This window comes from Haematobia irritans, chromosome 4 (genome assembly GCF_050003625.1).
Source record: "Haematobia irritans isolate KBUSLIRL chromosome 4, ASM5000362v1, whole genome shotgun sequence".
NCBI lineage: Eukaryota > Metazoa > Arthropoda > Insecta > Diptera > Muscidae > Haematobia > Haematobia irritans.
This window is the reverse complement of record NC_134400.1, coordinates 207237952-207252088: the sequence shown is the minus strand read 5'-3', so window position 1 is coordinate 207252088 and position 14137 is coordinate 207237952. Positions and strand designations below refer to the sequence as shown.

The 14137-nt window shown below is 33.4% G+C and overlaps 1 protein-coding gene across 1 annotated transcript in view; it reads left to right on the top strand.

The window, feature by feature from the left end:
* Positions 1–14137, top strand: part of GluRIB (Glutamate receptor IB) — a 195797-nt gene that overhangs the window by 15166 nt on the left and 166494 nt on the right. The window contains 1 exon segment of the mRNA XM_075306386.1: positions 449–578. Coding sequence (XP_075162501.1) covers positions 449–578 — 130 coding nt within the window.

The window sequence follows — 14137 nt, the reverse complement described above, 5'->3', positions numbered from 1 at the left end:
ACTGATCAATAATATTCATATATACTTTATATATTTGAAGAACAATATTTCGATGTGGCAAACCACCCACCACCACTAATTGAAAAGCCAAATAATGTAGGTGAGCAATAATGGTTGTAAAATAACTCTATCGCGGAATATATGTTTCAACCCAATATTGTTTCGGTATCATGTATTTTGCATAGCAGTGTATTTTTATTTAAATCCATTGTGTAGGGTTTAAAAACATCAATTTATGACAGTTTTTCCTTGCTTACTCTATAAACTTAAACATTCGAAAAGAAAACAACTGACCATAGTTGTTTTGTTCTCGCTATTGTTATTGTTTGACGTACTGTTAAAATAACATTTAAACCTTATTATTTATATTGTGTATCTATATGTGAATGTATGTACATATACACATTTGTATATTATATGTTTATTCTTGTTTGTTGCTTCATTACAGGTGCTTACACCGTCATCCGGTTTTTTGGATTTTGCTATTAGTATGCGTCCGGACTATCATCAGGCTATCATCGATACAATACAATTTTACGGATGGCGTAAAATAATTTATCTGTATGATTCACACGATGGTAAGTAAAACATTCATGCCAAATGGGATGTGAGCTTAAAGCTGTGCATATATGGGTTATGTGAAAGTGTAAGAATTTATGTAGAGTTTACAAATAGCCTGAATAAATGAATCTATATCCCATAAACATGCAACGTTTAGATAATAAAAAAACAAATAAATGAGATTAACCAACAGTGATTCGATAAATCTTGACTATGATTTGAAAAATTGATTTAAGAAAAATTAGGAAAATTCAAGGTAAAGTTGCACACCGAAATTTCGATACAAAATCAGAATATTTTTTTTAACCTTTATGCTTTCATACATCAGAGACGGTCTTTATAAAACATTTTTAGGTTTCCGACTGTCCCAAAGTTGTAAACGTCGTAGACGTCACATACACGTCGTAAATGTAGAAAATGAAACAAACGTCGCAAAATCAAAATAAAGGGTGGTTAAAATTTCAAGGGCCCATGTTGATTTTGAATAAAACACAAACTATTTAATTTTATTTTATTATAATATATTGGTATTACTCAATTATGTATGGAACAAAATATCATCCAAATTGGCGCCGCGACCTCGGTGGCACACCTTAATCCGATGGTCCAAATTTTCGATGACGCTGAGGCATAATGGAGGTTCTATTCCGTTAATTTGCCGAATTATCTCATCCTTTAGCTCTTGAATTGTTGCTGGCTTATCGACGTACACCTTTTCTTTCAAATAACCCCAAAGAAAAAAGTCCAACGGTGCCAATTAACATGATCTTGGCGGCCAATTGACATCGCCATTACGTGACATAACACGGCCATTGAATTTGTTGCGCAAAAGAGCCCTTGTTTCGTTAGCTGTGTGGCAAGTGGCACCATTCTGCTGGAACCACATATCGTCCACATCCATATCTTCCAATTCGGGCCATAAAAAGTTCGTTATCATCTCACGATAGCGACCACCATTCACAGTAACTGCCTGACCGGCTTCATTTTGGAAAAAATACGGCCCGATGATGCCGCCAGCCGATAAACCGCACCAAAAAGTCACCCTTTGTGGGTGCATTGGTTTTTCGACAATCACCCTTGGATTTTCATTCGCCCAAATGCGGCAATTCTGTTTATTGACCAATCCACTGAGGTGAAAATCACTGAAGATGATTTTCTTCGAAAATTGATCATCCACTGTTGCCATTTCTTGGAACCATTTAACACGTTGTTGGATTTTGTATCTCTCCATGGTTTAAATTGAATAAGTCTGAAATAGAGAAATGTCAAATAAAATTCGGAAAAACACTTGGCGTTTAGGTGTGGTTCACATTCAACATCGGCCCTTACAATTTAAGCACCCTTTATTTCAGTTCCTTCAGCTAGGCAGCGAATGATGATATGTGCGAAGAAGTTTCAATTTTCAGGAATGTTCATAAAATTATAAACGAGTTTAAAAAACTTGAGAATGTAGTTGTTTCAATTGGAGACTCCAAGCCAAACTTACTATGAACTACTCGATGGTGCCGTAAACGTGACAGTCGGTACTCGCTCTTAATTAAACTTTCACAAACTTCTGTAGAAACTGGAAGTAAGAAAAACTACTTAAGTCTTGCATAAGTGATTGCTGTTTGGAGAGAAATTTATAAAAGATGTATATATATACAGCAGTAAATTCGGCCAAGCCGAATCTTAAATACCCACCACCATGGATCAAATAAATAGTTTCCTTTGAAAATTTCAGGGGGTTTGATGACAGATATTTTCCCAAGCAGATCAGTTCAACCAGTACTTTTCCCACAGATAAATGTAAAGATTTTACCTATGAAGACTAGATCAGATTATGAATTTATAAGAACCATTTTTTGTTTGAGTTTTAGAGGAATCATAAACATAATTTGTTAGTTTGCAAACAACTGATGAAATAACGCCTTGATTTGAAATCTAAAATTTGTAGATTTTTACCCCAATTATTTAAATGATTACGAGAAGTAAAATTTAATTTTGCATTCACCCTCAAGAAGTGAAATCGGTCTATATGGCGGCCTTACCAAATGGATCGATAAAACTTAATCATATACAAAACATGGACCGATAATCACCATTTTCGGCTTATCTTTTTATTTTTCTAGAATACATTTAGATTTCCAATTTCAGGCAAATTGAATGAAAACTACGGATTCTAGAAGCCCCAGAAATAAAATCGGGAGATCGGTCTATATGAGGGCTATACGAAACATGGACAGATACCCCATTTTTGGCACATCTCTTTATTTTCCTGGAATATCTCTACATTTCCAATTTCAGTCAAATTGAATGAAAACTATGGATTCTACAAGCCCAAGAAGTAAAATCGGGAGATCGGTTTATATGGGGGCTATATCAAAACATTGATCGGTACTCACCATTTTCGACACACGTCCTTATGGTCCTAGAATACCCCTAGATTTCACATTTCAGGTAAATTAGATTAAAACTACGGATTCTAGAAGCCCAAGAAGTAAAATCGGGAGATCGGTTTATATGGGGGCTATATCAAAACATGGATCGGTACTCACCATTTTTGACACACCTCTTAGTGGTCTTAGAATACCTCTAGGTTTCCAATTTCAGGCAAATTGGATAAAAACTACGGATTCTAAAAGTCCAAGAATTAAAACCGGGAAATCCGTCTATATGGTAGCTATATCGAAACATGGACCGATACTCACCATTTTCAACACACAAATGTTATATAGTGGGAAATCGATATTTCGATGAGTTAAAAACGGAATGACAAACTTATTATACCCCCATCACCATTCTATGGTGGTGGGTATAAAAACACTTTGGGCTATTAGAGCATATTTCCATACTAATTAAAAATTTTCAACATTGTAGCTACCCAGCAAAAAAATTTGGAAGTTCTTCCAAAGGCACGACTTTAGAAGCACTTCCAGAAGATGCACTCCCAATCTTTATTTTATTTTAACTACCCAGGAAGTTCTTTTAATTCAATTTTTTATAACTTGGTTTTTTCATACTTTTAATGGGTAATTTTAACTGTTTTTGTTTCAAATAGGTTAAAAACAGAATAAAAATTCATAAAATGGTACAAATCATTTATATTTTGTCAAAAAAAAAAAAAAAAAAAAACCCAATCTGAAAAAATTCTGAATTTTTTAAAATATTTGAGGTTAAACGCTTCCGACAAGCGTTAGAATCCATTATAAATTATAAAAATTATTTATTTGATAAAATATCACAGAATTTTTTAATTTACATCCAAAACATTGAATTTGGATCACACCTAAAGAAGTGATACAAATTCAGTGCAACGGCTGTTGTAATGGAGGACTTCCGTCCTATAACAAGCCCATGTTAAATTCATCGCTTCTGCGTCAATGTTGCACCACTTCCGGATCCAAAAAGAACATTTTCATTACTTTTTTGGCGACGCTTTTTTTGCTGGTTAGTTATTCGGAGCTGCAACTATAGCTTGTGTGGATATTGTGGACCACGCAACCTAATATATGAAATAGCGAATGAGAGATGTAAAACTAGTAGAGTTTTAATTAAATACAATATAAAGCATTTTTTTGATCGCTTTTATCGGGGAGCATAACTAAATTAATTTTAAAAACAAGTAAGGAAAGTCTAAAGTCGGGCGGGGCCGACTATATTATACCCTTCACCATTTTGTAGTCCACATTTTCGATACCATATCAAATCCGTCCAATGTGTTGGATGCTATATGAATCCATACACATATATTCTGTATATCTGAGCAGATCTGTACAGAGTTCGGCAATACTTATAGATTTTACATTTAAGTCGGCTAATGCGCTGAGGTGGAACACAATGTTAGTAAAAAACAAGTAAGTAAAGTCTAAAGTCGGGCGGGGCCGACTATATTATACCCTTCACCACTATGTAGACCAAAAATTTGTGTTACCATTTCGACTCCTTCAAATTTGTTGGGAGTTATTATGAAGGCTTTTATTAGAAATATTTATATAATTTATATACAATATGGAGACAATTTTTTGTATTTGTATAAAATCTCTAGAATTAACATTTAAATCGGCTAACACCCTGGGATAAAACACAATGTTAGTTAGAAAATATGGGAAATATAAAGCTAGAGCAATTTTAATGCAATTGTAGAAATAATATTTACGAATTATCGAGATAAAGAAAAATTTAAGTAATATTTAAAATTTTTGCTACAGTGGCGCTTTTACAAGGATAGTGGTTAAATCTCGGCATTATATGTGGTCAATTGTGGGTTGTGATATATTATTTGGCCTAGTTTATTTAAAACTCGACCGTTTTTTGGAAAGTGTGGTATTACAGTGTGAAATATGACTACGAAATCTGAACCAATTAGACCAAAAAGCATATTAAATATATTCTCTGTGGAAACTATCGAGTCAACTGAAGGAAACTCTCATTGAAATTGGGTCTAAAATATGAAACATTCTACTCAACTCTGGCGTATATATACAAAATTTGAAGCAAATCAGGCTTCAACTCTGGCTTTTGTGCAAATCGGATGAAATATATATATTGGATCTATATCTAAATCTGAACCGAGTTCAAACAAATTTGGCACAGTCCACCATACTATTAAACGTACTCCTTTTGCAAAATTTGAAGCAAATCAGGGTTAAATTCTGGCTTTTGGGGCCATATAAGTGCAAATCGGACGAAAGGTATATAAGGGAGCTATATCTAAATCTGAACCGATTTCAACCAAATTTGGCAGACATAACGACACCGTTAAACGTACCTCTCGTGCAAAATTTGAAGCAAGTCAGGGCAAAACTCTAGCTTTTGAGGCCATATAAATGCAAATCGGCCGAAAGCTATATATGTGAGCTATATCTAAATCTGAACCGATTTCAATCAAATTTAGCAAGCATTGGTAGAATGTCAATTCTACTCTCTGCGCAAAATTTCACGAAAATCGGTAGTAAACTTTGGCCTCTGTTGCCATATGAGTACAAATCGGACGAAAGATATATATGGGAGCTATATCTAAATCTGAACCGATTTCAATCAAATTTAGCAAGCATTGGTAGAATGTCAATTCTACTGTCTGTGCAAAATTTCACGAAAATCGGTAGTAAACTTTGGCCTCTGTTGCCATATGAGTCTAAATCGGACGAAAGATATGTATGGGAGCTATATCTAAATCTGAACCGATTTGGATAATATTTTGCAAGTTTTTCGAGACTCATAAAATATTAGTATGTACGGAATTTGAAGAACATTGGTTGATAAACACGCTAATTATAACCAGATCGGGGATAAATATATATATGACAGCTATATCTAAATCTGAACCGATTTTTTCCAAAATCAATAGCGATCGTCTTTGTTCCCCAAAACGACCCTGTGCCAAATTTGAGGACGATCGGACTTAAACTGCGATCTGTACTATGCGCACAAAAATACATGAACAGACAGACGGACATCGCTAAATCGACTCAAAATTTAATTCTAAGACGATCGGTATACTAAACGATGGGTCTCAGACTTTTCCTTTTTGGCGTTACATAGAAATGCACAAACTTATTATACCCTGTACCACAGTAGTGGTGAAGGGTATAAATATTAATAATTTCTTCAAATTCAGAATTAGGTTTCCTACATTTGGTTTACGACTTTTGCGACATAATATGTATGTCGCAACGTCGTAAACGTATTTCGCAAAAGTCAAAGTTTGCGACAGGCCAACCCTGACATGCATAATTAAAAGGTTCAAACGAACATATATATCCGTCTAATGAAATTGAGCGGTGCTACTCGACTTCATTCTATGCACCATCCTCTCGGGTTGGCACATATTAATCAACACTCCAACCATCAAAACGCGCCTAAAACCATGTTTTTGATTTCGATTTTTCGTATTTGCAAATACTATATTATCGTAATCCTTTAAGAAATTAAATTTTTCTTATTTCCAAACAACTTTACATTGACCAAAATTTCACTATTTTTCTTTTGCGTGAATTCAACTTTTAACATAGTCTTGGAATACTGTTAATCTGTTCATCCATGAACTTTGACCATGCGTCTGTCAAAAACACAAATATTAACGAAACACATATAGCTCAACACACATATACAGACACATTTGTGTGAGACATACGAACGTTGGAAAGCAAATATACTTAGCTAAACAAATACCAATCATGCTGAGATTGTTGATGGTTCTTTTTACATACTCCACCATAAGTTGGCAAGTACAAACTTTGCCATTCCATTTGTAACGCATCGAAATACTGAACGAGGAGAAATGTACATTCGATGTAGAGCCCTTCGTAAATCTATGTTGACATGAAGCTGTCACCGAATGAAACAAGCTATAGGTTTGAAAAGTGTAATTGTTATTAATAAAGTGAGGGTGGTATTGCTAATGGGCCATATCGGACCACAATGAAGTATAGCCCTCCAGATCTGAGAGAAAATTTTATCCGATACGGTTGAAATTTTGTGTACGAATTCGGTAAGGGGCCTCTAACTCTCCTCTTTATAAACCGATCACGAAATAACGTGGCTTATATTTTTACCTCAAAGAAAATTTACCTCATATGAATGATTATGGAAACACAATATAAGGCACAACATTTTTTTTTTTAAGTAAGGAATTTAATTTTTAATTTTTAAGTAAGGAATTTAATTTCTAATTTTAGATTTACAACCATAATATATTATGAAATTAAATATAAAAAAGATTAGGTGTTAACAAACAAGATTTTTGTCTAATTAATTAATTTTGACGAATTAACTAATTTTGAATATTTTTTTTGTGCCCAAATTTAGAGAACATGTTTATAGTTGAAGTATCTCTTAAAATTTGCGGTTTAAGACTGACTTTAATTTGTATATAAATAGCTTTATTAATTTATCATAAAACGTGACTGAATGTTCAACAAATGAATTCTCCAGCATAAATTTAAATTTATTAAGTGCAGATTCCAAGCTAGATGGTTTGTTGAACATATATATATATAGTTTAAAATGCTGGCATCTTTGATTTGGAAGCAATACAAAAATCCGTAAGGGATGGCCAGCATCTTTGGATCGACGTAAACTTTTTTTCATGTAGGCATTTCTATCTAAAATAGACATACAATTTAGATGGTTATATTAAGAAATTTTTGAAACACTAAAAAGTGTACTTGATTTTTGAAACACTAAAAAGTGCAGCAGGCAAAGATGCTGTTTCTTTAAAATAAATAAACATTTTTAATGAGTTATATGCCTTTAGGCTTTATAAAATACACAATTAAGGGTAAGTTTAAAAAATCCAAATTTTTTAAAAAACTGAAAAGAAAAAAGTTTTCTTAATTAAAAAAAATGAATAAAAATGTAAAATCTTCCATATAAATCTTAGCCTGTATAAATTAAAAAGGTTTAAAAATTTGATTAGAACTAAAAATAAAAAAATAAAGCTAAGATTATATGATAAGATATTAATTAATTTTTATACCCTGCGCCACACTGTGGAACAGGGTATTATAAGTTAGTGCATATGTTTGCAACACCCAGAAGGAGACGAGATAGACACATGGTGTCTTTGGCAATAATGCTCAGGGTGGGTCCCTGAGTCGATATAACCATGTCCGTCTGTCCGTCCGTGAACACATTTTTGTAATCAAAGTCTAGGTCGCAGTTTTAGTCCAATCGACTTCAAATTTGGCACAAGTATGTGTTTTTTCGCTCAGAATAGAACCCTATTGATTTTGGAAGAAATCGGTTCTGATTTAGATATAGCTCCCATATATATCTTTCGCCCGATATGCACTTATATGGACCCAGAAGCCAGAGTTTTACTCCAATTTGCTTGAAATTTTGCACCAGGAGAACAATAAGTACTATTGTCAAGTGTGCCAAATTTGATTGAAATCGGTTCAGATTTAGATATAGCTCCCATATATATTTCGCCCGATATGGTCTTATATGGCCCCAGAAGCCAGAGTTTTACCCCAATTTGCTTAAAATTTTGCACAAGAAGAACAATTAGTACTATAGTCAAGTGTGCCAAATTTTAGTGAAATCGGTTCAGATTTAGCTCCCATATATATCCTTCGCCCGATATGGACTAATACGGTCCCAGAAGCCAGAGTTCTACCCCAATTTGGTTGAAATTTAGCACTAGGAGTGCCATTAGTAGTGTAGTCAAGTGTGTCAAATTTTATTGAAATCAGTTCAGATTTAGATATAGCTTCCATATATAGCTTTCCCCCGATTTACACTCATATGACTACAGTGGCCAATCTTTTACTCCGATTTAATTGAAATTTTGCACAGGGAGTAGAATTAGCATAGCACCTATGAGTGCCAAATTTGGTAGAAATCGTTTCAGATTTAGACATAGCTCCCATATATAGCTTTCCCCCGATTTACACTCATATGACCACAGTGGCCAATCTTTTACTCCGATTTAATTGAAATTTTGCACAGTGAGTAGAATTAGCATTGTACATATGCGTGCCAAATTTGGTTTAAATCGGTTCAGATTTAGATATAGCTCCCATATATATGTTTTTCTGATTTCGACAAAAATGGTCAAAATACCAACATTTTCCTTGTAAAATCGCCACTGCTTAGTCGGAAAGTTGTAAAAAGGACTCTAACTTTCCTAAACTTCTAGTACATATATATCGAGCGATAAATCATAAATAAAGTTTTGCGAAGTTTCCTTAAAATTGCTTCAGATTTAAATGTTTCCCATTTTTTTACTAACATTGTGTTCCACCCTAGTGCATTAGCCGACTTAAATTTTGAGTCTATAGATTTTGTAGAATTCTATCAAATTCTGTCCAGATCGAGTTGATATTTAAATGTATGTATTTGGGACAAACCTTTATATATAGCCCCCAACACATTTGACGGATATGATATCGTATCGAAAATTTAGATCTACAAAGTGGTGCAGGGTATAATATAGTCGGTCACGCCCGACTTTAGACTTTCCTTACTTGTTGAAACTTAATATTATGTGAATTACGGTCTTATGATTTAGATGGCATAATACCTATAATAACTATAGTTAGTATAATTTTATACGTTATCCATGATGGTGGGTATATAAAATTCGTATTGAACGATATTGTTTTTCGGTTGTTGTTAGTATTTTCCCTAGGATGTCCTTCACCAACATTAACATTATTTGTATTTATTAATAAAAACAAATAAAATGGTATGGTTGGGAGTACCCACCCACACATGTGCTGTCTGTGAATATCGTTTCCATCGTTTTACTCGCATATTTACTATATTGAGAACAATGTCCAAAAACGAGACGACAGCTATTATTTTGACAGCGATATAATAAAGCACCATTCCGGATGAAATCTTTAAATTGAGAAAAAAATACCTAAGTGAATACACACATGTCAAAACAAAGAATTCTCCATTAGGACGGATATTCGGATGAATGGACGATGTCTGATGCCAAGCTGGCAACAGTAGCAACTATAGATAAATGAGCCAACAAAAACAACGACATTATTGATTAATGGACAATCTGTTGAGAGTTCATAACATAACATTTATTTATATTAAAGCTAAGTAGAATAGAGCAAATGTCATATAATATTCATGTAGGTATGTATATACACATGTGTGAATGTGTATATATGTGTATGTATATTACATGTGTACATGTATGACCAAGTATTTTTGTGAGGCAATGTGTTGCATAAACTGAAATTCATAATTAAATGAATATATTCTGTTAGCTTCGTTATTCTCCACCACCCAGAGGAGAAAATTGAAATACATCCATCTTCCTTAAGAGAAGATATGTGAGTTGTACATATATAACTCCCTATGTGTGTGTGTGTGTGTGTTTGTGTTGCGTTGTGTTCGTTTGGAGAAATATGACTAAGACTTTTTTGAAATATTCACTTAGCTAGCAAAAATAAATGAACCTAGAGAAACAGTGAGACAGAGAGGGAGAGAGTTTAAATTTAGTGCATCCTCTTTCTCTTTAAAGAGATGATTTATGAAGAATGTGCATTAAGGTAATGACTATGTTATGAAAGAGCAAAATTATAGGTTAAATGGTATGCGTAATACAGGCAAAGGATGTATGAAAACGGTTTATGATTAATGATTACAGTCTATTGCAAAATTGGGTCAATAGATAGAGTGCTCCGAACTCTATGATGGAGAGTGAAAATTTCCATGATATATTTCAAAAAATGTTGAATTAACAACAATTCAAAAGAAATTTAAGAAAGTTAAATGAATCTATTAGTTTATTGTACAATAAAAAAGACAGAACGAAAGGTAATTTAATATGTACTATGGATATGAGTATTATTATAATTTTGAGATCATATTAGGAATTGAAGAAAAAATTTGACTTTATCACCAATATATTATTCTACAGCAAGGCAAATGAATTTATCTTCGTATATCCACATATAACATTAAGTAAAGCAAATTGTTCTAAGTTGTTTATTACAACATGACTTCAAACCTTACAAACCCTACAAATAATTATACTAAAAGGTCAACTATACAACAATTACAAGTTGTTAGAAATTTTCAAGAAATATAGAAAGCTTTCATGTATTGAAAATATAGAACCATATTAGATGGTCGGCGAATGAGTATTCCTCTTAAAATATATATCACAGTAGCTGAACTGTAGATACAATGATTTCAGTGTTCGTATTGATTTAATATCCAGAAGATCTGAGGGATTCAAATCCATAGCTTTCACAATACGAAGATCGCACTACACGCGAGCAGGGTTTGCCTATAGCAAACGAAGACTTTTGCGACCTACATTTACAAAGATATAATACATATGTCGTAAAAGTCGTAAACCGAATGTTTAAAACCTAATTTTGAATAAAAGAAACTATGAATTTTTATACCCTCCACCATAGGATGGGGGTATATTAACTTTGTCATTCCGTTTGTAACACATCGAAATATTGCTCTAAGACCCCATAAAGTATATATATTTTGGGTCGTGGTGAAATTCTGAGTCGATCTGAGCATGTCCGTCCGTCCGTCCGTCTGTTGAAATCACGCTAACTTCCGAACGAAACAAGCTATCGACTTGAAACTTGGCACAAGTAGTTGTTATTGATATAGGTATTGCAAATGGGCCATATCGGTCCACTTTTACGTATAGCCCCCAAATAAACGGACCCCAAATTTGGCTTGCGATTGCTCTAAGAGAAGCAAATTTCATCCGATCCGGCTGAAATTTGGTACATGGTGTTAGTATACGGTCTCTAATAATCATGTTGTTGTTATTGATATAGGTATTGCAAATGGGCCATATCGGTCCACTTTTACGTATAGCCCCCATATAAACGGACCCCAAATTTGGCTTGCGATTGCTCTAAGAGAAGCAAATTTCATCCGATCCGGCTGAAATTTGGTACATGGTGTTAGTATACGGTCTCTAATAACCATGTACAAATTGGTCTATATCCGTCCATAATTATATATAGCCCCCATATAAACCGATCCCCCGATTTGGCTTGCGGAGCCTCTAAGAGAAGCAAATTTCATCCGATCCGGCTGAAATTTGGTACGTGGTGTTAGTATTTTTTCTCTAACAACTATGCCAAAATTGGTCCATATCGGTCCATAATTATATATAGCCCCCATATAAGCCGATCCCCAGATTTGACCTCCGGAGCCTCTTAGAGGAGCAAAATTCACCCGATCCGGTTGAAATTTGGTACGTGGTTTTAGTATATGGCCTCTAACAACCATGCAAGAATTGGTCCATATCGGTCCATAATTATATATAGCCCCCATATAAATCGATCCCCAGATTTGTCCTCTGGAGCCTCTTGGAGGAGCAAAATTCACCCGATCCGGTTGAAATTTGGTACGTGGTTTTAGTATATGGCCTCTAACAACCATGCAAGAATTGGTCCATATCGGTCCATAATTATATATAGCCCCCATATAAACCGATCCCCCGATTTGGCTTGCGGAGCCTCTAAGAGAAGCAAATTTCATCCGATCCGGCTGAAATTTGGTACGTGGTGTTAGTATTTTTTCTCTAACAACTATGCCAAAATTGTTCGATATCGGTCCATAATTATATATAGCCTCCATATAAACCGTTCCCCAGATTTGATCTCTGGAGTCTCTTGGAGGAGGAAAATTCATCAGATCCGGTCGAAATTTGCAACGTGGTGTTAGTATAAGGCCGCTAATAACCATGCCAAAATTGGTCTGTATCGGTCTATAGTTATATATAGCCGATACCCAATCACACAAAAATTGGTTAATATCGGTTCATAATCATGGTTGCCACTCGAGCCAAAAATAATCTACCAAAATTTTATTTTTATAGAAAACATTGTCAAAATGTTATTTCTATAGAAAATTTTGTCAAAATTTTATTTCTATAGAAATTTTTTTCCAAATTTTATTTCTATAGAAAATTTTGTCAAAATTTTATTTCTATAAAAAAATTTTTCCAAATTTTATTTCTATAGAAAATTTTTTCCAAACTTTACTTCTATAGAAAATGTTGTCAAAATTTTATTTTTTCAAAATTTTATTTTGCAACATTTTATTTTGTCAAAATTTTCACTCAAGCTATTCAACTAAAATCTTTGCTAATACCAGAGAAGTCTAATTATCCCCATAATTAAAGATGAAACGAACGAATGAGGTATCTCAACTTTTTATCGAGAGAAAATATCAATAAAGGCATTTTCACCGTGCTGATTTTTCTTTCCTTTTAAGATTTCCATAATTTTTAAAGTTATTGTATCTATTTTAGTAAGATTTCACAGAAATTGTCAACCTTCGTATATTTTTTCACTGATTTAATATGAACTTGGTGGCAATAAATAAGTACACACTCATAAAAACTGAACCAAATTGCAATCATTTTACCTTCAGAAATGCGAAATAGGTTAAATGACCTTGGTGCGACCGACATTACCTTGAGTATTACTTCAGCATATAATTGTAAAGCGACTTAGTTGTGTTTATGCAAAAACCAGTGAATACAAATGTCAACTAAATTTACTTGCATAACGACGATGGGAATGAAAACAACATGGACAGTTTTGAGGTGAGTGTTTATATGTGTGTCAATACAGAACATTGTAAAAGCTATTATGGCAACAACTATTCATGACCGCCAAACGAAATATAAAAGGAAGAAAAATTACTTTCAAACATGTTAAACAAACATTCACCTGCTTACTGAATTTATAAGTGGATACTCAATGGCATTCATGGTGAATACAGTGCACTGAAAAAAAATAGCCATGTTTCAAATAATTTTCATTTCCTTAAATTATTTTGGTATGATTCCGAGCCAAAGCAGCGAGAAATTTAAAACGCAATTAATTTTTAAATTTAGGCTTTGCGTTCTTAAAGAAATTTTGTATTTAGAGAAAATTTGATAGAAATTTTCTTTATAGAAAATTTTTAGAAATTCTTTCTTTAGAGAAATGAAAAATAGAAATTTTTTCATTAGAAACAATTCCTTCTTCATTCATTTCTTTTCATTAGAAAAAATTCTTAGATTTTTTTTTTAATTCTTAGAAATGTTGTCTTTGTCTTTAAATAAAATTTGTCTTTGAAGAAAATTTCTTAGAAA